This window comes from Choloepus didactylus, chromosome X (assembly GCF_015220235.1).
Source record: "Choloepus didactylus isolate mChoDid1 chromosome X, mChoDid1.pri, whole genome shotgun sequence".
Classification (NCBI taxonomy): domain Eukaryota; kingdom Metazoa; phylum Chordata; class Mammalia; order Pilosa; family Megalonychidae; genus Choloepus; species Choloepus didactylus.
The window spans coordinates 73,999,485-74,022,628 of record NC_051334.1 but is presented as its reverse complement, the minus strand read 5'-3'; the positions used below and the strand labels follow the sequence as shown (position 1 = coordinate 74,022,628).

The 23,144-nt window shown below is 42.2% G+C and overlaps 1 protein-coding gene across 9 annotated transcripts in view; it reads right to left on the bottom strand.

Annotated features, from left to right (window-relative positions):
* Positions 1 to 16,255: 16,255 nt before the first annotated feature.
* Positions 16,256 to 23,144, bottom strand: part of DLG3 (discs large MAGUK scaffold protein 3) — a 50,744-nt gene continuing 43,855 nt past the window's right edge. For 6 of the 9 annotated variants that reach the window (XM_037821455.1, XM_037821454.1, XM_037821449.1 and 3 more), the window contains 6 exons: positions 22,085 to 22,135; positions 21,361 to 21,462; positions 20,575 to 20,747; positions 20,077 to 20,186; positions 19,658 to 19,749; positions 16,256 to 18,524 (listed from right to left, as the gene is read on the bottom strand). In XM_037821455.1, the coding sequence (XP_037677383.1) occupies positions 18,418 to 18,524; positions 19,658 to 19,749; positions 20,077 to 20,186; positions 20,575 to 20,747; positions 21,361 to 21,462; positions 22,085 to 22,135 (635 nt within the window). In that variant the 3' untranslated portion in view covers positions 16,256 to 18,417. The other 3 variants (XM_037821450.1, XM_037821453.1, XM_037821451.1) reach the window with 2 other exon arrangements.

The following is a 23,144-nucleotide window of genomic DNA, read 5'->3' as shown; positions in this document are numbered from 1 at the left end:
CCAAATCAAAATATCAGAGAGACACAGTACTTGGCACAATTAATCAAAGGACTACAATCAAAGAATGAGAGCATGGCACAGGATAAAAAGGACATGAAGAAGAACATGGCACAGGATATAAAGGACATACAGAAGACCCTAGAAGAGCATTAAAAAAAAATTGCAAGAGTAAATAAAAAAATAGAAGATCTTATGGAAATAAAAGAAACTGTTGGCCAAATTAAAAAGACTCTGGATACCCATAATACAAGATCAGAGGAAGTTGAACAACGACTCAGTGTCCTAGAGGTCCACAGAACAGAAAATGAAAGAACAAAAGAAAGAATGGAGAAAAAAATTGAAAAAATCAAAATGGATCTCAGGGATATGATAGATAAAATAAAACGTCCAACCTTAAGACTCATTGGTGTCCCAGAAGGGGAAGAGAAGGGTAAAGGTCTAGAAAGAGTATTCAAAGAAATTGTTGGGGAAAACTTCCCAAACCTTCTACAAAATATAAATACACAAGGCATAAATGCCCAGCAAACTCCAAATAGAATAAATCCAAATAAACCCACTCCGAGACATATTCTGATCAGACTGTCAAATACTGAAGAAAAGGAGCAAGTTCTGAAAGCAGCAAGAGAAAAGCAATTCACCACATACAAAGGAAACAACATAAAGCTATGTAGTGACTACTTAGCGGCCACCATGGAGGCGAGAAGGTAGTGGCATGACATATTTAAAATTCTGAGAGAGAAAAATTTCCAACCAAGAATACTTTATCCAGCAAAACTCTCCTTCAAATTTGAGGGAGAGCTTAAATTTTTCACAGACAAACAAATGCTGAGAGATTTTGCTAATAAAAGACCAGATACTAAAGGGAGCCCTACCAACAGAGAAACAAAGAAAGGAGAGAGAGATAGAGAAATTTAACAGACATATATAGAACATTACATCCCAAAGCACCAGGACACACATTCTTCTCTAGTGATCACAGATTTTCCTTCAGAATAGACCATATGCTGGGACATAAAACAAGCCTCAATAGATTTAAAAAAATTGAATTTATTCAAAGCACATTCTCTAACCACAATGGAAGACAAATAGAAGTCAATAACCATCAGAGACTTAGAAAATTCACAAACACCTGGAGGGTAAAAATGAGGGGGAGATGAAAACATTCCCAGATAATCAAAAGCTGAGGGACTTCATCACCAGTAGATCAGTCCTATAAGAAATGCTAAAGGGAATTGTGCAGGCTGAAAGGAAGGAACACTAAACAATTGTCTGAAACCACATGAAGAAATAAATATTTCCAGTAAAGATCACATGGTAAATATAAATACCAATACTACTGTATTTTTGATTTGTAACTCCACTATTTACTTCCTACAGGATCTAAAATACATAAACTGTAATGATAAATCAGTGGTTTTGGACTCAATGTAAAATATGTAATTTTTGACAAGAATACATAAAGCTGGGGGAATGGAGGAGTATAGGAACATAGTTTATTGAAGTTAAGTTGGTATCAAAGAAAAACAAGATTGATATGGATTTAAGATGTTAAATTTAAGTGCCACGGTAAACACAAAGAAAGTATCAGAGAATATGACCATAGAGATGAAAAGTAGAGTATGGGTTATGAGAAGTGGGGGAAGGGGCAATGGGGAGTTAAGAAATGAGCGTAGGGTTTCTGTTTGGGGTGAAGGGAAATTTCTAGTAATGGATGGTGGAAAGGTGATGGCATTGCAACACTCTAAATGTGATTAATCCCACTAATGGAATGCTAGGGGGGTTGGAATGGGAAGATTTAGGTTGTATATATGTTTCCACAATTGAAAAAACAAAAGACAGTCTAAATAGATTATGACAATTAAATGCCAAGGATGATCCTGGATGGGATCTGAGGATGCAGGAGAGGAAGCTCAAAGGAACACAGTTGGGGCATAAGAAAAAAAAAAGGAAATATAGCATCTAAGCTTTATATCAATGTTGAATTTCTTGAACTTCTTAGCTGCACTTAATGGGATTGCATAAAAGAATGTTCTTGTTCATGGGAAATGTATATGTGAATTATATTGTTTGTTCAAGGATGTGTGCAGCTTGCTCTCATATATTCAAAAGACAGAGTAATAGATGATGGATGATAGGGAGGGAGGGAGGGAAAGAAAGAAATGGTCGTGTGACAGGATGTCAAAGTTGGTGGATCGGGGTATCGGGGGAGGGGGGTCAGGGTCTGCTGGAGTTCTGTGTATGGGGTTTGTATTGTTTTTGCAACTGTTCCTGTAAGTTTGAATTTATTTCAAAATAAAATTAAAAAAAAATAGAACCGCAAATTGTATTGTAGTCCTACCACCCCATTTGAAAGGTGAGGACGCTGAGATCCAGAGAAGAGAAGTTACTGCACAAGATTGTTCAACTGGGGTAGTATTTAAACTCAGGTGCACCTACTGCTCAATCAGTTTTCTTCCCACAATACCAAGTTACCTCCTCAGTATAACATATTAGTAGATAAATGTTGTAGGATACAAAGTAAAGATGACATCAGAACAGGTGAGGTGAGTCAGCCCTTAACTGATGTAATTGTTAATGTTCTTAGTAATACCTTAAATATGTAGAGCTGAGTTTACAAAGAGAAAACACTGTTTACAGTTTCTTCTATATCCTACAGCAAACAAACAAAAAGGCAAAGTCTACACCTACATGAACACACACACACACACACACACACACACACGTGCAGTTTTACTTACACAGGAGGAATATTGCCTTGTGCATTGCTCTGCACTTTGCTTTTTCCACTTAATGTTATTCCCTGGAGATCTTTCTGCACATACAGGTCCACTTTATTCTTTTTAAAAGGTCCTTATGGTTGGATATGCCATCAATTATTTAATCAGTCCCCTACTGACAGACAGTTAGGTTGGTTTCAGTTTTTCATTAAGAATTGTGTATTTTTAACAACCTCCTCTGGGGGAGTTTTAAGTAACTAGCTTGACACCAGATCAATATTTGGAGTCACCAGTAGTCTTATACACTTGTTTTTCCGGATGATAAAATCGAAGGCCAGAAAAGATTGGAAGTTAGCAACAAAAGCTTAACTAGAACCTGGCTCTCCTGAGTCCTCTTCCACTATGCACTCTCCTGCCCTTGGGCCACTGAGCACACCTGCTTTGGCTATTTGTAAGAAGTCAACAACCACCTACTCATAGGAACATCCTCAAGTCCCAACAGAGTCGCTGCTAAAAGAATTGATTCATCAGAAGTCTAATCATGGTTTGACTTTTCCTAGCCCACAGATAACTGAATTTAACTTCCCATTTCAGAATATGAACCGAAGAGCCCTGAATAAAGACATAATTCAATAAAAATGAAATCCTCTCATAAAATTGAATATTCTCTGGGTCCCCCGATGAACCCCAAAACTTATTAAATTTCTACTGCAGATGATGTGAGATGGGTTGTTTCACCCAAACTAACCCCATTATGGCCTTTAAAATACACCATCATTTAAAGGTTTGCATTTCTTTTATCCTGCAAATGTACAAAAGAGCAAGCATGGTGCTTCCGGGAAAGAGAGAGCTGGTGGAGGGAGTTGCTAAATGCTATCCTTTGGGAATTTTAGGTTGCATGTTTGTGAAATGGGAACAAAAATCAGATTAGAGGTAGTACATGCTTAGCTCATCGATAGTCCTGAGAAATCAGCTCCTTCTATAAATCACCACATGAGGAACTTGTCATAGTGAGGGGAGAGAGTGCAGTTAGGACAAGGATATTCCAGAGGTGATGATCTAACATCTACTCTGACTTTTCAGATTATGTACTTTTGGTTTGTTTTTAGAAAAACGGAATTTCTTTATTAATAAACAGCAAAACCCAACATTTCTATAGTTGGGTTTCAGCAATGAAAATAATAATAGCTACCATTTATTGAGCACTGTTCTCAAAGCTTTCATTACTATCACATACCTTAGAACAATCTAACAGACAAAAGAAACCTTAGGTTGGCCATTTCTTAATGACTTCCTGCCAATTCCTGTGTGCCCCTAGGGGTGTGTGTCACCTACACAGCCTTAGTTTTGGGGGAGATCAAGAGCTGATGTCAACCTCTACTCCTCCCTTCCCTGCCCAATGGCAGACCTGGGGACTTTTCTTTCATTCCCACTTCCTGTCCTCCAGTGGTCAGGGCCCCAGCCTTTGTTTAGTCACATCCTTAACCATTAAGATTGGGGACTATGCAGGGTTATTTGAAAAAAAATGAGCAAAATTTCAGGGTCCCAATGGGTGTCCATCATTCCTGCTGGATGATCAATGGGAAACAAGAAGGTTGTCTAAGACAACTCCTTGGGCCAGGTGATGTGTGTACTCATCAGAGGGCCATGGGATCCTGCTCAACTTGTGTGGCTCTGTTCCATTGGTGTAGGATGGTGCTCAGGGCTGAGGCTGGGCAGATTCTTTTTCTTTTTTAATTCAGTTTTATTGAGATATATTCACATACCATACAATCATCCAGTGTACAATCAATTGTTCATAGTACCATCGTATAATTGTGCTTCATCACCACAATCAATTTATCAACATTTTCATTACTCAAAAAAAAAACCCAAGAATAAAAATTTTTAAAAAACACCCAAAACATCCTATACCTCCATCCCTCCCTATTATTCATTTACTTTTTGTCCCCATTTTTCTACTCATCTTACCATACAGTGGATAAAGGGAGTGTGAGCCACAAGGTTTTCACAATCACACTGTCACACCATGTAAGCTACATAGTTACGCAATCTTCTGCAAGAAGCAAGCCTACTGGATTGCAGTTCAACAAGTTCAGGTATTTCCTTCTATTCTAATAAACTAAAAACTAAAAAGGGATATTTATATAACACATAAGAGTCATCTCCAGAATGACCTCTTGACTCCATTTGAAATCTCTCAGCCACTGAAACTTTGTCTCATTTTGCATCTCCCTTTTGGTCCAGAAAGCTTTCTCAATCTCACAATGCTGGGTCCAGGCTCATCCCCGGAGTCATGTCCTGTGTCTGGGCAGATTTGTGAAGCCAGCCCTACACCCCTATCCTCCTGGTCCCTCCTGGTCTGGTCTCTGGTGTTTCTTTGTTTTTTACCACAAATGCACAAATGACACGAATTATGGCTTTTTGTATAGGATTCAGCATAGCACATGTCCTTTAGAATTCTATCATTATTAAGTGTCACAGCTGAAAACAGTGAGTTTTGGTTTAAGACAGTGATGCTCAGGCGGAGTGCTAACTTCCATCTTTCCCAGCCTGCCGCCACCATGAACAAATCATCTCTTATAAATAACTGAGAAACCTAGAAGTACCGGTCTCTCCAAGAACAACAACCAGTTTCATCCTTCTGCCCCATAATATTGACACTCCTTTTCTCAGCACAAAGTTAGAAGAATCATCGCCCAGATATCCCTCAAGATTGACAGAAAACTATCAAATGAGAGAGAGGAATTGCACCAAGAAATTAGGATTTAAGGGATGATTACGATTACTGAATTATTGTATAGAGATTCCATTTTATTTTCTGGTATATTAGAGCAGACAAAGGGAAATACCTGAAATCTCTGAACTGTAATCCAGCTTCCTTGATCTCTTATAATGGTTGTATATCCTTTATCTAGTGCCCCTGTAATTGTAAAAACCTTGTGACTGGAGGCGGGGCAAGATGGCGGACTGGTGAGCTGTATGTTTCAGTTACTCCTCCAGGAAAGTAGGTAGAAAGCCAGGAACTACGTGGACTGGACACCACAGAGCAATTTGACTTTGGGCATACTTCATACAACACTCATGAAAACGTGGAACTGCTGAGATCAGTGAAATCGGTAAGTTTTTGTGGCCAGGGGACCCGCACCCCTCCCTGCCAGGCTCAGTCCCGTGGGAGGAGGGGCTGTCAGCTCCGGGAAGGAGAAGGGAGAACTGCAGTGGCAGCCCTTATCGGAAACTCATTCTACTGATCCAAACTCCAACCATAGATAGACTGACACCAGAAACCAGAGAATCTGAGAGCAGCCAGCCCAGCAGAGAGGAGACAGGCATAGAAAAAAACAGCACGAAAAACTCCAAAATAAAAGCAGAGGATTTTTGGAGTTCTGGTGAACATAGAAAGGGGAAGGGCAGAGCACAGGCCCTGAGGCTCATATGCAAATCCCGAAGAAAAGCTGATCTCTCTGCCCTGTGGAACTTTCCTTAATGGCCCTAATTGCTTTGTCTCTTAGCATTTCAATAACCCATTAGATCTGTGAGGAGGGCCTTTTTTTTTTTTTAATCCCTTTTTCTTTTTCTAAAACAATTACTCTAAGAAGCCCAATACTGAAAGCTTCAAAGACTTGCAATTTGGGCAGGTCAAGACAAGAGCAGAACTACGAGACCTCTGAGACAAAAGGCAATAATCCAGTGGCTGAGAAAATTCACTAAACACCACAACTTCCCAAGAAAAGGGGGGTGTCTGCTCACAGTCGTCATCCTGGTGGACAGGAAACACTCCTTCCCATCGCCAGCCCCATAGCCCAGAGCTGCCCCAGACAACCCAGTGTGACGGAAGTGCTTCAAATAACAGGCACATACCTCAAAACTGGGTGTGGACATTAGCCTTCCCTGCAACCTCAGTTGATTGTCCCAGAGTTGGGAAGGTAGAGCAGTGTGAATTAACAAAGCCCCATTCAGCCATTATTTCAGCAGACTGGGAGCCTCCCTACACAGCCCAGGAGCCCAGAACCGCCCTGGGGGGACGGCACTCACCTGTGACATAGCACAGTCATCCCTCAACAGAGGACCAGGGGGTGCACGGCCAGGAAGAGGGACCCACTCGCAAGTCTCAGGAGCCATATGCCAATACCAAGGACTTGTGGGTCAGTGGCAGAGACAAACTGTGGCAGGACTGAACTGAAGGATTAGACTATTGCAGCAGCTTTAAAACTCCAGGATCACCAGGGAGATTCGATTGTTAGAGCCACCCCCGCTCCGCCCAGAAACACGCTCCATATACAGGGCGAGCAACACCAACTACACACGCAAGCTTGGTACACCAATTGGACCCCACAAGACTCACTCCCCCACTCACCACAAAGGCAAAGCAGGGGAGAACTGGCTTGTGGAGAACAGGTGGCTCGTGGACGCCACCTGCTGGTTAGTTAAAGTGTACTCCACGAAGCTGTAGATCTGATAAATTAGAGATAAGGACTTCAATTGGTCTACAAATCCTAAAAGAACCCTATCAAGTTCAGCAAATGCCAAGAGGCCAAAAACAACAGAAAATTATAAAGCATATGAAAAAACCAGATGAGATGGATGACCCAAGCCCAAGCACCCAAATCAAAAGACCAGAAGAGACACAGTACCTAGAGCAGCTACTCAAAGAACTAAAGATGAACAATGAGACCATAGTACGGGATACAAAGGATATCAAGAAGACCCTAGAAGAGCATAAAGAAGACATTGCAAGACTAAATAAAAAAAATAGATGATCTTATGGAAAATAAAGAAACTGTTGACCAAATTAAAAAGATTCTGGACACTCATAGTACAAGACTAGAGGAAGTTGAACAACGAATCAGTGACCTGGAAGATGACAGAATGGAAAATGAAAGCATAAAAGAAAGAATGGGGAAAAAAATTGAAAAAATCGAAATGGACATCAGGGATATGATAGATAATATAAAACGTCCAAATATAAGACTCATTGGTGTTCCAGAAGGGGAAGAAAAGGGTAAAGGTCTAGGAAGAGTATTCAAAGAAATTGTTGGGGAAAACTTCCCAAATCTTCTAAACAACATAAATACACAAATCATAAATGCTCAGCGAACTCCAAATAGAATAAATCCAAATAAACCCACTCTGAGACATATTCTGATCACACTGTCAAACACGGAAGAGAAGGAGCAAGTTCTGAAAGCAGCAAGAGAAAAGCAATTCACCACATACAAAGGAAACAGCATAAGACTAAGTAGTGACTACTCAGCAGCCACCATGGAGGCGAGAAGGCAGTGGCACGATATATTTAAAATTCTGAGTGAGAAAAATTTCCAACCAAGGATACTTTATCAAGCAAAGCTCTCCTTCAAATTTGAGGGAGAGCTTAAATTTTTCACAGACAAACAAATGCTGAGAGAATTTGCTAACAAGAGAACTGCCGTACTGGGGATACTAAAGGGAGCCCTACAGACAGAGAAACAAAGAAAGGACAGAGAGACTTGGAGAAAGGTTCAGTACTAAAGAGATTCAGTATGGGTACAATAAAGGATATTAATAGAGAGTGGGGAAAAATATATATGACAAACATAAACCAAAGGAAGATGGCTGATTCAAGAAATGCCTTCACGGTTATAACATTGAATGTAAATGGATTAAACTCCCCAATTAAAAGATATAGATTCACAGAATGGATCAAAAAAATGAACCATCAATATATTGCATACAAGAGACTCATCTTAGACACAGGGACACAAAGAAATTGAAAGTGAAAGGATGGAAAAAAAATATTTCATGCAAGCTACAGCCAAAAGAAAGCAGGTGTAGCAATATTAATCTCAGATAAAATAGACTTCAAATGCAGGGATGTTTTGAGAGACAAAGGCGGCCACTACATACTAATAAAAGGGGAAATTCAACAAGAAGAAATAACAATCATAAATGTCTATGCACCCAATCAAGGTGCTACAAAATACATGAGAGAAACACTGGCAAAACTAAAGGAAGCAATTGATGTTTCCACAATAATTGTGGGAGACTTCAACACATCACTCTCTCCTATAGATAGATCAACCAGACAGAAGACCAATAAGGAAATTGAAAACCTAAACAATCTGATAAATGAATTAGATTTAACAGACACATACTGAACATTACATCCCAAATCACCAGGATACACATACTTTTCTAGTGCTCACGGAACTTTCTCCAGAATAGATCATATGCTGGGACATAAAACAAGCCTCAATAAATTTAAAAAGATTGAAATTATTCAAAGCACATTCTCTGACCACAATGGAATACAATTAGAAGTCAAAAACCATCAGAGACTTAGAATATTCACAAATACCTGGAGGTTAAACAACACACTCCTAAACAATCAGTGGGTTAAAGAAGAAATAGCAAGAGAAATTGCTAAATATATAGAGATGAAGGAAAATGAGAACACAACATACCAAAACCTATGGGATGCAGCAAAAGCAGTATTGAGGGGGAAATTTATCGCACTAAACGCATATATTAAAAAGGAAGAAAGAGCCAAAATCAAAGAACTAATGGATCAACTGAAGAAGCTAGAAAATGAACAGCAAACCAATCCTAAACCAAGTACAAGAAAAGAAATAACAAGGATTAAAGCAGAAATAAATGACATAGAGAACAAAAAAACAATAGAGAGGATAAATATCACCAAAAGTTGGTTCTTTGAGAAGATCAACAAGATTGACAAGCCCCTAGCTAGACTGACAAAATCAAAAAGAGAGAAGACCCATATAAACAAAATAATGAATGAAAAAGGTGACATAACTGCAGATCCTGAAGAAATTAAAAAAATTATAAGAGGATACTATGAACAACTGTATGGCAACAAACTGGATAATGTAGAGGAAATGAACAATTTCCTGGAAACATATGAACAACCTAGACTGACCAGAGAAGAAATAGAAGACCTCAACCAATCCATCACAAGTAAAGAGATCCAATCAGTCATCAAAAATCTTCCCACAAATAAATGCCCAGGGCCAGATGGCTTCACAGGGGAATTCTACCAAACTTTCCAGAAAGAACTGACACCAATCTTACTCAAACTCTTTCAAAACATTGAAGAAAATGGAACACTACCTAACTCATTTTATGAAGCTAACATCAATCTAATACCAAAACCAGGCAAAGATGTTACAAAAAAGGAAAACTACAGGCCTATCTCCCTAATGAATATAGATGCAAAAATCCTCAACAAAATACTTGCAAATCGAATCCAAAGACACATTAAAAAAATCATACACCATGACCAAGTGGGGTTCATTCCAGGCATGCAAGGATGGTTCAACATAAGAAAATCAATCAATGTATTACAACACATTAACAATTCAAAAGGGAAAAATCAAATGATCATCTCAATAGATGCTGAAAAAGCATTTGACAAAATCCAACATCCGTTTTTGATAAAAACACTTCAAAAGGTAGGAATTAAAGGAAACTTCCTCAATATGATAAACAGCATATATGAAAAACCCACAGCCAGCATGGTACTCAATGGTGAGAGACTAAAAGCCTTCCCTCTAAGATCAGGAACAAGACAAGGATGCCCGCTGTCACCACTGTTATTCAGCGTTGTGGTGGAAGTGCTAGCCAGGGCAATCCGGCAAGACAAAGAAATAAAAGGCATCCAAATTGGAAAAGAAGAAGTAAAACTGTCATTGTTTGCAGATGATATGATCTTATATCTGGAAAACCCTGAGAAATCGACGATACAGCTACTAGAGCTAATAAACAAATTTAGCAAAGTAGTGGGATACAAGATTAATGCACATAAGTCAGTAATGTTTCTATATGCTAGAAATGAACAAACTGAAGAGACACTCAAGGAAAAGATACCATTTTCAATAGCAAGTAAAAAAATCAAGTACCTAGGAATAAACTTAACCAAAGATGTAAAAGACCTATACAAAGAAAACTACATAACTCTACTAAAAGAAATAGAAGGGGACCTTAAAAGATGGAAAAATATTCCATGTTCATGGATAGGAAGGCTAAATGTCATTAAGATGTCAATTCTACCCAAACTCATCTACAGATTCAATGCAACCCCAATCAAAATTCCAACAACCTACTTTGCAGACTTGGAAAAGCTAGTTATCAAATTCATTTGGAAAGGGAAGATGCCTCGAATTGCTAAAGACACTCTAAAAAAGAAAAACGAAGTGGGAGGACTTATACTCCCTGACTTTGAAGCTTATTATAAAGCCACAGCTGTCAAAACAGCATGGTACTGGCACAAAGATAGACATATAGATCAATGGAATCTAATTGAGAATTCGGAGATAGACCCTCAGCTCTATGGCCGACTGATCTTTGATAAGGCCCCCAAAGTCACTGAACTGAGTCATAATGGTCTTTTCAACAAATGGGGCTGGGAGAGTTGGATATCCATATCCAAAAGAATGAAAGAGGACCCCTACCTCACACCCTACACAAAAATTAACTCAAAATGGACCAAAGATCTCAATATAAAAGAAAGTACCATAAAACTCCTAGAAGATAATGTAGGAAAACATCTTCAAGACCTTGTATTAGGCGGCCACTTCCTAGACTTTACACCCAAAGCACAAGCAACAAAAGAAAAAATAGATAAATGGGAACTCCTCAAGCTTAGAAGTTTCTGCACCTCAAAGGAATTTCTCAAAAAGGTAAAGAGGCAGCCAACTCAATGGGAAAAAAATTTTGGAAACCATGTATCTGACAAAAGACTGATATCTTGCATATATAAAGAAATCCTACAACTCAATGACAATAGTACAGACAGCCCAATTGTAAAATGGGCAAAAGATATGAAAAGACAGTTCTCTGAAGAGGAAATACAAATGGCCAAGAAACACATGAAAAAATGTTCAGCTTCACTAGCTATTAGAGAGATGCAAATTAAGACCACAATGAGATACCATCTCACACCGATTAGAATGGCTGCCATTAAACAAACAGAAAACTACAAATGCTGGAAGGGATGTGGAGAAATTGGAACTCTTATTCACTGTTGGTGGGACTGTATAATGGTTCAGCCACTCTGGAAGTCAGTCTGGCAGTTCCTTAGAAAACTAGATATAGAGTCACCATTTGATCCAGCGATTGCACTTCTCGGTATATACCCGGAAGATCGGAAAGCAGTGACACAAACAGATATCTGCACGCCAATGTTCATAGCAGCGTTATTCACAATTGCCAAGAGATGGAAACAACCCAAATGTCCTTCAACAGATGAGTGGATAAAGAAAATGTGGTATATACACACGATGGAATACTACACGGCAGTAAGAAGGAACGATCTCGTGAAGCATATGACAACATGGATGAACCTTGAAGACATAATGCTGAGCGAAATAAGCCAGGCACAAAAAGAGAAATATTATATGCTACCACTAATGTGAACTTTGAAAAATGTAAAACAAATGGTTTATAATGTAGAATGTAGGGGAACTAGCAATAGAGAGCAATTAAGGAAGGGGGAACAATAATCCAAGAAGAACAGATAAGGTATTTAACGTTCTGGGGATGCCCAGGAATGACTATGGTCTGTTAATTTCTGATGGATATAGTAGGAACAAGTTCACAGAAATGTTGCCATATTAGGTACCTTTCTTGGGGTAAAGTAGGAACATGTTGGAAGTTAAGCAGTTATTTTAGGTTAGTTGTCTTTTTCTTACTCCCTTGTTATGGTCTCTTTGAAATGTTCTTTTATTGTATGTTTTTTTTTTTCATACAGTTGATTTAAAAAAAAAAAAAAAACAACGAAAAAAATATGTAGAGCCCCCTTGAGGAGCCTGTGGAGAATGCAGGGGTATTGGCCTACCCCACCTCGATGGTTGCTAACATGACCACAGACATAGGGGACTGGTGGTTTGATGGGTTGAGCCCTCTACCATAGGTTTTACCCTTGGGAAGACGGTTGCTGCAAAGGAGAGGCTAGGCCTTCCTATGGTTGTGCCTAAGAGCCTCCTCCCGAATGCCTCTTTGTTGCTCAGATGTGGCCCTCTCTCTCTGGCTAAGCCAACTTGAAAGGTGAAATCACTGCCCTCCCCTCTACGTGGGATCAGACACCCAGGGGAGTGAATCTCCCTGGCAACGTGGAATATGACTCCCAGGGAGGAATGTAGACCCGGCATCGTGGGACGGAGAACATCTTCTTGACCAAAAGGGGGATGTGAAAGGAAATGAAATAAGCTTCAGTGGCAGAGAGATTCCAAAAGGAGCCGAGAGGTCACTCTGGTGGGCACTCTTACGCACAATTTAGACAACCCTTTTTAGGTTCTAAAGAATTGGGGTAGCTGGTGGTGGATACCTGAAACTATCTAACTACAACCCAGAACCCATGAATCTCGAAGACAATTGTATAAAAATGTAGCTTATGAGGGGTGACAAGGGGATTGGGAAAGCCATAAGGACCACACTCCACTTTGTCTAGTTTATGGATGGATGTGTAGAAAAGTAGGGGAAGGAAACAAACAAACAAACAGACAAAGGTACGCAGTGTTCTTTTTTACTTCAATTGGTCTTTTTCACTTTAATTATTATGCTTGTTATTTTTGTGTGTGTGCTAATGAAGGTGTCAGGGATTGATTTAGGTGATGAATGTACAACTATGTAATGGTACTGTGAACAATCGAATGTAAGATTTGTTTTGTATGACTGCATGGTATGTGAATATATCTCAATAAAATGAAGATTAAAATAAATAAATAAATAACCCCCCCCAAAAAAAATAAAAATAAAAAAAAATAAAAAAAACCTTGTGACTAACCTTTACTTGTATCCATTTATCCAGTTTTTTTACTTTAAAGTCTTGTGATCACTAAAGACAGCCCTTAATGTTTATTAATGAAGGGTCTCAGGTCAGCCCAGAACTAACCCCACTCCAAGTCATCTTGATAAAGGAAGCTGGATCTAACCAAAATGGGCCCACCTAACATGCACAGTAGCTTAGACTTTAACCTATAAGTTACCTATACCTCATTATACTAAAAATCATGCCCATCATCATATTAAGCCCATTTTTTTTTTTACCTACATTCAATCTGCACATGCTCAATAATTAAATCACCTCTAATTACATCATCTGGGGCCACTGTGCTCATTACCCTAAAACCTGCCCATCTTTTGATACTATGAAACTATACAAATTACTTCTGTTTGGGGAGATACATTTTGGGCCAACAGGCCATCTGCTCTCCTGCTTCATGCCTGGAAATAAAACTCTTTCTCTCTTTGAAAAAAAAAAAAGACAGACAGTGAGGCTCAGAAGGGGAAATCCACTCAACAATCACTTACTGAGCACCTGTCATGTGCAAGACATGTATTAGTTGCTGTGGGGGATACAAAGATATGCCAGATACAATCCCAGTCTTCTAGTAGCTATTATCTAGTTGGAGAAATCTATTCTGGACAAATAGCTACCATACAAGGAAGAACACAGTAAGTTCTGTATAAACTGCTAGAGTGGTGCAAAAGGAGGGAAAGGAGAAGCTCTTCTGGGGAGATGAGTGAAATTATCATGGGAGATGACATTTGAGCTGGAGCTTGAAGGGTTTCATTAGACAGAGATGGGAGCAGGAAACATCCCAGATAGAGACCTTGCACAAAGGTCAAAAGGCAAGTAATCTAGATTGTTTTGTAGAGAAATATCAGGAGATGAAGCTGGAAAAGCAGATTGGGATCAGTAGAGGGTCTTAAATGCTTCCCTCTCCCACTGGGCTGATCCTACTGATCTTACAGGTTTCAACCTGTCACCTCCTCAGAGACTTCCCTGGCCACCCTGTCTAAGCAAGACTCCCACTATATTATCCTCTATCACTGCATTCTATTTATTTCCTTCATAGCATTTACCATATGTAATTACATATTGAGTCATTTACTTGTCTGTTGCCCCACCCCCACCCCGACACACACAAGCTCCTTGAGGACAGAGGCTGCTATTTCTCAGAAGCAATAAGGTAAGAAGGCTTTTGAGGAAATTGGAATTTGAGCTTCATAATAAAATGTCCATGATAATAAAATGTCCTAAACGTGCCAAGGAACTGACTGAATGGATAAAAGGATTAGTAGAATCCAGGCCGTGAAATCCTAGGTGGGAACAGGGTGAAGGACAAGACTTGGGAATGTTGCCAGTGAGTGAATACTGCCATGGCCCAAGTTGAGTTTGTCAGGCATCTAGGCTTGTTTTTAACATCAATACTTATTTATTGGATTACCTGTAGAAAGCTAACAGCTCTCCGAACACCTTCTCATATCATTACTCCAAGGTTTTCTGATCCCTTGGGCTTCATGTTTGGCACCAGGCAGCCCTTTCGGAAGGGCTCCATTGTCCTTTAGTGCTGACCTTTCTGCCCGAGTCCAATGCCCCTTTTCAGTTCGGCCTTGGTTCATTCAGGATACTTCCCTTCTGGTCTCTTCCCGGTCCTTCAGCTCATCTCTTCCTTCTGCATCCATTTTAGCTTTATCCTTAAGCCCTTCAACTTCCACACTTGCTTTGGATAAAGATTTGGCTTTTGTCAGCTAATTTCTTTTTGCACTCTTGACTTCAGATAAAATTAAATCATTTGTGTTTGAACAAGTATTTTATTTAGTCATATCATCCTATGAATCTTTTCAGGTTTGGTCATACAGGTCTTCCTCCATTAAGAGATGAAGAATCAAGAGGCCAACACTTTGTTCCCTGTGTGCTTGGGAGCTGATTTCCTTAACCCCCACTGAGCAATTTGGGGCCTCTCTTTTGTTGGGCCGCCTTCTAGCAAAATGAGAATGTGGTTCAAGAAAGCACTCTGCAAACTGAAAAGCAGTACAAACATGAGGGCGGAATCATCCTTACTGTGGTTCAGCTCCCCCATGGTGGGGCCATTCATCCTGTCATCGCTCTCAACCTTACTTACAGCAACACCTCCTCTGGCTTCTCAACACAAGCGGCAGTGACATCAGCCATGGCATAAATATCTTCTCTAAGTACTCTAAACACCTTCTTCTGGGGGCTACAGGGATGATTGTCACCCTGCTCTGCCACTCGGGTACTACGCTGGGCCCATACCACCTGCACTTTCCCATGAGCTCTCAAGGCTTTCTGGAAGCATCAGTAGCTGGTAGGCCAGTATTCTCTAGCAATCTGATTCCTCCATCCTCTGCTGCTAACTGGGAATCCAGATTTCTCTTAACACCTTTGCTGCTGTGGCCACTGCCCTGTCTTGTGTACCTTTTGGGGAAATGTCAGCATTTCAGGAAAATGTCGGCATTTCACCACGAAGGATGTGTCCCCCCCTCCCCCCACCCCCAGTTTGGGCTATTATAGGCAGCATTTGAGGGCTGTAGGGGCAGCCTGGGCATAGAGCTTTTGCAAGGGACTCATTACCACCACCCGTCTATAACCATCCAGAGGAACTCCTGGCTAAGTCAGCTGCTCATCGCCAAGTTGAGAGCCTTTGGGCCTCCAAACAAAGGTCCGAGACTGTTCTCCCATTGCTGTGCACCCACCACCCTCCCTCCTCAACTCTTTCAAGAAGGTCTCTGAGCCACAGTTCATTGCAACTATCGTTTATTAAAAAATATATGTCTCCTCGGAAGGAACACTGGTAAACCAACTAGTGTCATGCTTACTTTTCATCTTTGTGTTTCTTCCCCGGGAGAGGTAGAGGGCCGAGCATCATTCAGGATATATCGCTTAGTTATCGTAGAAATCCACACTCCTTGCTCACCCCCTCCTCCCCAGAGTCATAATCGGCCATCACTTTCTCCCTCTTTGCCTTCAGCCCAGGTAAAGCTGCTGCCCTTTCTTTACCCTTATTCTGGGCCCCACACTGTTAGCCCCATTATGCTGGTAGGATAAATGTTAACAGATCCCCCCAATTTGGCTGGTAGCACTTAAGTGTCTTCAGAAGAGAGCTGTTTGCACTGATCAGACCACATGGGCCAGGAAACGGCTGACTAGGCCCTAGGGCCAAGCATTTCTATTTTCTTCTCCCCTGTGTCACCCCTCCAGCGTGGAGGGGAGGGAGGCACACTGGCTAAAAGGAGCAGTGGGGGATGGGGAGGGGGCCTGAACCACACCCATGGCCTGCATTTGTGGTCAGAGAAAAACACCCCCTGGCCACAATCACTGCCTTTGGCCTCCAAGAAAAAGCTACAAGATTTCACATCTCACCGGGAAGTGAAGTTTTGCTCTACAGCTCAAATGTACAGCATTCGAATCTACTTTCTTCTTGAAGAAACAGTAAGCTACCAGCTGTCGGTGAGGGGGCTGGGGTAGGGCATATGAAGCAGCTGCAAAAAAAGCCCAAATCAAACTACTAAGTACACAGCTGGCTAAGCCTAGTGCTGTTCCGTTGTCCTGGCAAGGAAGGAAAAGTTACTCCCCATCCCTGTCAGGGGGACCCGTGAAGGAGCCTCAGCTGAGTCCTGCGTGCCCCTGGCAGGTAAGTAAAGGGACAACACCGAGATGCAGAGTGCCCCAGCCCCTACCCTTACCAGCAGACACTTTCCCTTCTGTGGATGACCAGGCCAGGCCTGGGTCATCTACTGTTTATCACCAAGTCTGGCTCCTTCAGAACATTATAAGCCTTTAGAACACTGTCAAATTGGATTCTACGCATTCACTTAAATAGTAAAAGCAAAACTTGGAATAATGAAAAAGGCTGACACAGTAGCACAACATGGTTTTGGTTTAACAGCAGCTTAAAAACAAACAAAAAAGGAAATCTCTCATGCAGACACATCAGGTGGCATAAAACAATAGGCAATTTAATATGGAGCATCGTTAGCCATTCTCGTGCTTTCCACACACAGGACTGACTGCACTTCAAGGGCAGCAGCTGCTTTAGGGTCAAGTCTCCAACCCTCTCTCCCCGCCCCAGGCAAAAAAAGCCCTCTCTCAGGGGTCTCAAGATGACCCCCTCCTACCTGAGCTCTCAAGAGAATGAGCAGATGCAAGTGCCTTTAGTACAGCACTTACTACTGTTATTTTCAATCCCTTCCCAACCAGTTGGGATATAAGATGCCATCTGATTGGAATATGAAAATTAAAACATTTCTCTAATAACATAGTACCATTGATGAAGTCTCCACAGATTTTCTAGTCCAAATGTGTGTGTGAATATATATATATTATATGAGAGTGTATAATATATATATAATAATTTCTATATATTTTATATAAATTACATATATATATAAATAAGATACTTTGTGTTGCCGTTATGTTGCACTGTTCAGAGGCGCAAGACAGCAATACAGATCTGTAGAAAAGCCCCAGGAGCATCTCATCGTGTTGTGCATATAGCTCATTTCACACGCCCGTGTAGCTGTCCAGAGTCTGTCTTTCCATCAGTCCTCCTCGCTTCTCTTCGCTTCTGCTTGATTTTTAAGAAAACAATGACTTGGATGGATTTGCACCTGTGCGAGCGCTTGGGAAAGGTCCATGCAGGAATGGGCACAGTCACATGATGAGTGAGATGGCATCATCCCAAAAAATAAACTAAAATGAAACAAAAATTAAAAAAAAAAAAAAAAAAAAAAACAACAAAAACCAGAACAGGACTAGAAAACTCAATTTTTTTTGACATATCTAAAAAAGGGGACAAGAACAGTAGTCATTTGTTCTCCCCATGGGGACAGGAATGAAGAGGGAGGAGGGAAGAGGGACTTGATTTCTTCTGTTCACAAGAGAATGGTTGGAGGGGATTCTTCAGAGTTTTTCAGGGGATGGGACCCAAATGTAGTGCCCAGACTGGTCCTCAATGATTTGTTTGATTTTGTTATAAATCTCTTCCAGTGAGTCACCCTGTACAATGGCTAAAGTGGAGAGGAAAACAAAATTATTACTGTGGTCCACAGCATACCCCCAAACCACGGCAATTCTGCCTCACCCAACAATCCTACAACTCACCCCACAGGCATGAAGGACACCACACTCACAGAAGCGTGGGTTTAGCTTGATTAGATGGCTGGCCGTTAGTTTAAAGCAGTAAGGAAAACTGGCTAGGAGCTCCAAGCCAAGGGCTTGAAGTCAATTCGCTGAGAGGCAGTGAGACTAATTAGCGAGGAAGAGAAAACTGTGTCTATTCCGAAACTAATAATAAATAAATGTTTATTGAGCTCCCATTATATGCCAGACCTTGCGGCTCTTGGCCACCGAAGGGCTGGTGGCTTGTACTTCTAAAGCCACCTTACTGAAAGATTTGGAAAATCTCACTTATCCAGATAAAGGGCTGAAAGCCACAATTTCTGGCAAGGGGCGGTGCTCCTGGGGCTATCACATCTGCTCTATGTCAGAGGTCAGCCCAGCAAACAAGGACACAGATGCAAACAGTGAAGTGAGTGCCAAAGATCCAAGATATGAGAGTACATTTATGAATTCTTTATCCAGTCAACCTAGCAGCCCACCACCAGCTAGAATTTACTCAACACCAACCAGCACATATATGTCACCGCACTTTAAAAGGTAAGGGACGTATTTCATAGAAACCTTCCCAAACTTTTATGAACTGACCTTCTAAAGGAGGTGACAATATAATCACACACACACATACGTACTGACAGACAATTTGAACACCACACCAAGGAATCATCATCAACAAACGTTTATTCAGCACCTAAAACATGTAAGGCAAAGTAATGGACTAGAGGTGGGGATTGGGGAGTTGGGGGGGGGGGAGTAAACAAAGTAATATAAGGAGCCTACAATTTAGTAGGGACAAGACAAAATAAACAATACAAGGCAGCATGTGGTGATGGTGGTTTGTACTATCACCTGGCTAAGCTGCTATATAACTGGATGAGGGGAAGCTGAACACTTTGGGGGAAGTCTGAGCTCAAAAGCATCCAGAAAACTCTGTGCAAGGTGTCTAAAGCTCTTTGTGACACTTTTAGAAATAGATGTCTGGCTGCTCCCATGTTACCCCAGGCTGGGCAGCAGGGATGCTTACCTGTAAAGTATTCTCCAAACTCCTGCTCCAGTTTCATGGCTTTGTCATAAATCTTATTTGCTTGTTCATATGTCTGCCGTCGGTTCATTTCCCTGCCAAAGACACAAGAGAAAAATGATACCAAACTAGATTCTATATTTTCATTAACATAAAAGAGTGTTCCAGGCTTCCTGAAAACCAAGCTGCCCTCTCAGAGAAGCAGTGGCCCATGGCTCAACTCCTTTCTCAAACATTCCGGGGCCCGAGGCCCAATTGGGAATAAATGCAGACACTGAGAACAGAAGGAGTACCCAGTGATCTGAGCTGGGTCCTTCAAGCTTCCACTGGGTCCTACCCTTGCCCACAAGTCACTTTATTCTCCATTTCCTTTCCACAGCTCCATCCTAGCTGTGTGTTTCTAAGTTCCAATAAACACTTACATAAGCGCTTCAATGGACTTGGGCTTGATGAAAATGGCAATGGGGTAAAGTTGTGCTTGCTGCAGCCTCTTGATAGCATTGCCAGAAACATCTAAGATGCAGTGCTTGCCCTGAAAAAAGCAGAAACCTGGATCAATCTCACCCGCTTCCTGACTGCCCAACCCCAAGCAGAAAGCCAGTGGCGTTCCCAAGATGCACTTCAGGGGAAGGAGCCCAGGGGCACCCTGAGTGGCCTAGAGGATCTACCCCTGAAGGAGCCAGGCTCCACATTTTGCTCCTACTACCCGGAAAAGGCTGGGCCTGCAGAGGGTTCCCTATAGCCTGGTGGGTGAAGTTCTGGGGTGAGTTGCATGAAGGAGGCAGACACTTGGCTGCCATGGCTGTCGGCAGGATGGAACCCCTGCATTTGAAGGATGAGAATTCAAGTAGAACATTAGTGTGAGTGTTTCTATCTTCCCTTTGAGGATTACTGAACCCAGCAATCTCCTCTCTACTTACCCTCTCGGCGACTGCCCGGACTGACTGGATGCTGGTCCCATAGAGATTATCATTGAACTGGCCTGCCTCAATGAACTTGTTGTCCTGAATATCCTTTTCCATTTGTTCTCGGGATACCACAAAGTGATAGTCTTGTCCGTCTACCTCATTATCACGCCGAGGCCGGGTAGTATCTGAAGGAAGAAAGGAATTTCTGTGTGGCTCAAGGACGATGACCTGCCCCAAGCCCAGAAAAGCTGACTTGCTCCTCTCTCACCTGGGTCATATGACCACTCCATTATTTATTTATTTTTTTTTTTGCAGAGGAGTTGGTGGGTGGGGTGGGGAGCAGTTGGGAAAAAGTTTGTCTTGCCTACTTCTTTTTCGACCTCCAGGTACCCCACCACCATCATCACCACCACAGGGGACTATCTGTCTTAGCTTGAACTGAACCTGAAAGGTGATCTTTCCTTAACCAAGGCCTGGCAAAGGGAACCTAATGGACCACAGAACAAGTCACCCCAGCTCCACTTTGTGTGGGGCTCCCTTTTTTGCCAGCCATACCCAACTATCACCACTCAGACTTCTCTCCAAGGGAGCAAGCAACCAAGCCTGATGTCTTAGTCCTCCTACCCCATCAGCTTTTGGGGAATCTATTGCTGCCTAATCTCTTTTAGGGTGTGTTCCATGTATCCACGTTCCAAGATTGCCCTCTGGAATCTGATGCCAGATCCTTTCCATTAAACATCAGAGCAACAGTTCCCGAGGCATCGGCGCCTCATTCCCAAAGCCCTCCAGGGTTCTTACGTGGCACGCAGGATCCAAATTTATGTGGGAACTCAGAGATCAGGTCATCATTGACTCGGTCCTTCATTGGGCCCAGGATGATCACAGGCCTTGCATAGTGAACTAAAGAGGGAGAGCAGGGAGACAATGAACAGAGGCTCCCACCACATAGCCCTCTCCTCCTTAGGGTCCAGCTAGAACACGCAGGCCCTGGAGCCACAAGTCAGACGGGGTGAGGCGTCCATGGCCATCCTCTGGCTTTTAACTCCAAATATATCAAAGAGCCTCTAAGCTGGGGACGTCTAAGTCCACGGTATGTCTGTGATCAGGAGCCCTGCCCTGTCCAAAACAGATTCAGCAGATATCTCTTTGTCGAGGCTACACACTGAGCAAGTTGTTTTTTCTGTTATTTTTTTTTTTTCAAAACAGCCACTGAAGGGAGAGACTAGGACCTCTCTCTTTTAGCAGTGGCTAGACCTACTGAAACAGACCTTTGTCTACCTTGTACATCTGTCCTGTTCTTTGGAAGGCATTGCAGCAGCAGGCAAAAGTACAGTGAGAGGCACATGCTGAAAGGCCTTCCCTATAATATCAGGATGAAGTAGAAGAGAATAAGGCCCAGGGGCAATGAGTCAAGCCTTCCTATGCCCCCAGGTTCTCCCCTCTGCTGCCACAGCCAACCGCTGTGCTGAGTTCCATGACTGGGAGACTAGCGTGAAGGCACGACTCTCACAAGGGGGCTTACTTTCTTGCCGTGTCACTGGTTCATATGACAAAATAGCATCCTCTTGTCCTTCTGCAACAAAAAAGGGAGATGTGTTAGCACTTTATGATCTGCTTCCCTGCATCCTTCATCTCTCTACAGCATTCATCCCACACCCTCATCTGCCAGAAAGCCTTAATTGAGTGGTACTAACACCTGCCCCATGGTCCTTTCTGCTCTCCATTTGGCAAGGAAGCAGTGGGAACCCTTCACCGCCTCCAAGGCAAGAGTTAGTAGTTAATCTCTTTCAGCAAATTATAGCTGAGTGAGGATACATGACCCAGGATCCATAAAGCCTCCACCAAAAACAAGCCCAATTCCTTAGTAACTGCTCTCATAGGTAGCAGTCTACTGTGTTCAGTTGCCCTCTTGCTCTGGTAACTGCAGGCAGGGGGGTCAAGGCACTTTTGCAGATCTCCAAAGCTGCAGCTTATCTTCAGCCTTTTAGGGGTTTATCTGGCCCTCTGCCACTGCAAGAAGCATCCAGAAAGTGGCACAAGGCTGGGCTGAGGGTCCCAGAGCCCTTTAAGAGCAATGTGGAGCCCTGCTCACTCCTCCTGGTTAAAGGTGCATACACCCCTGCAATGATGTGCCCAGAGGTCCCAAAGTGGCTGAGAGTAGTGCTGGGAAAGGCAGCGCTATCTGCAGCAAGCCATTGGATGCATGCTCAAAGGATTCTTCAGAACCTAAGACTGCTGGGCAAATTTGGCCCTGGCCTCTAGCCTCCACAACCACAGAGAGGCTGGTGCTCCCAAAGTTCTGAACTATGGCTTCTCTGCTCTGGTCATGGGACCTCCAGAGGGAAACTTGGCAATTACCTGGTGGTTTAATGCAGCTAAAAGGCAGGGCTACCAGGCCTCAACCCAGGCCTTAGTGACCTGGAAAGGCAGATTCAGGACAGTAGCCCACAAAAACCTTTTCTTTTGGTCTTTGAACAAATCCGTAAAATTGGCAGCATCTACACCCCCAAAGTGTCCAGGGAAGGGAGTTCCTTATCGGCAGTGCACCTGTTCCAGGACCCTGGGATGTTTTTAAGTCAGGT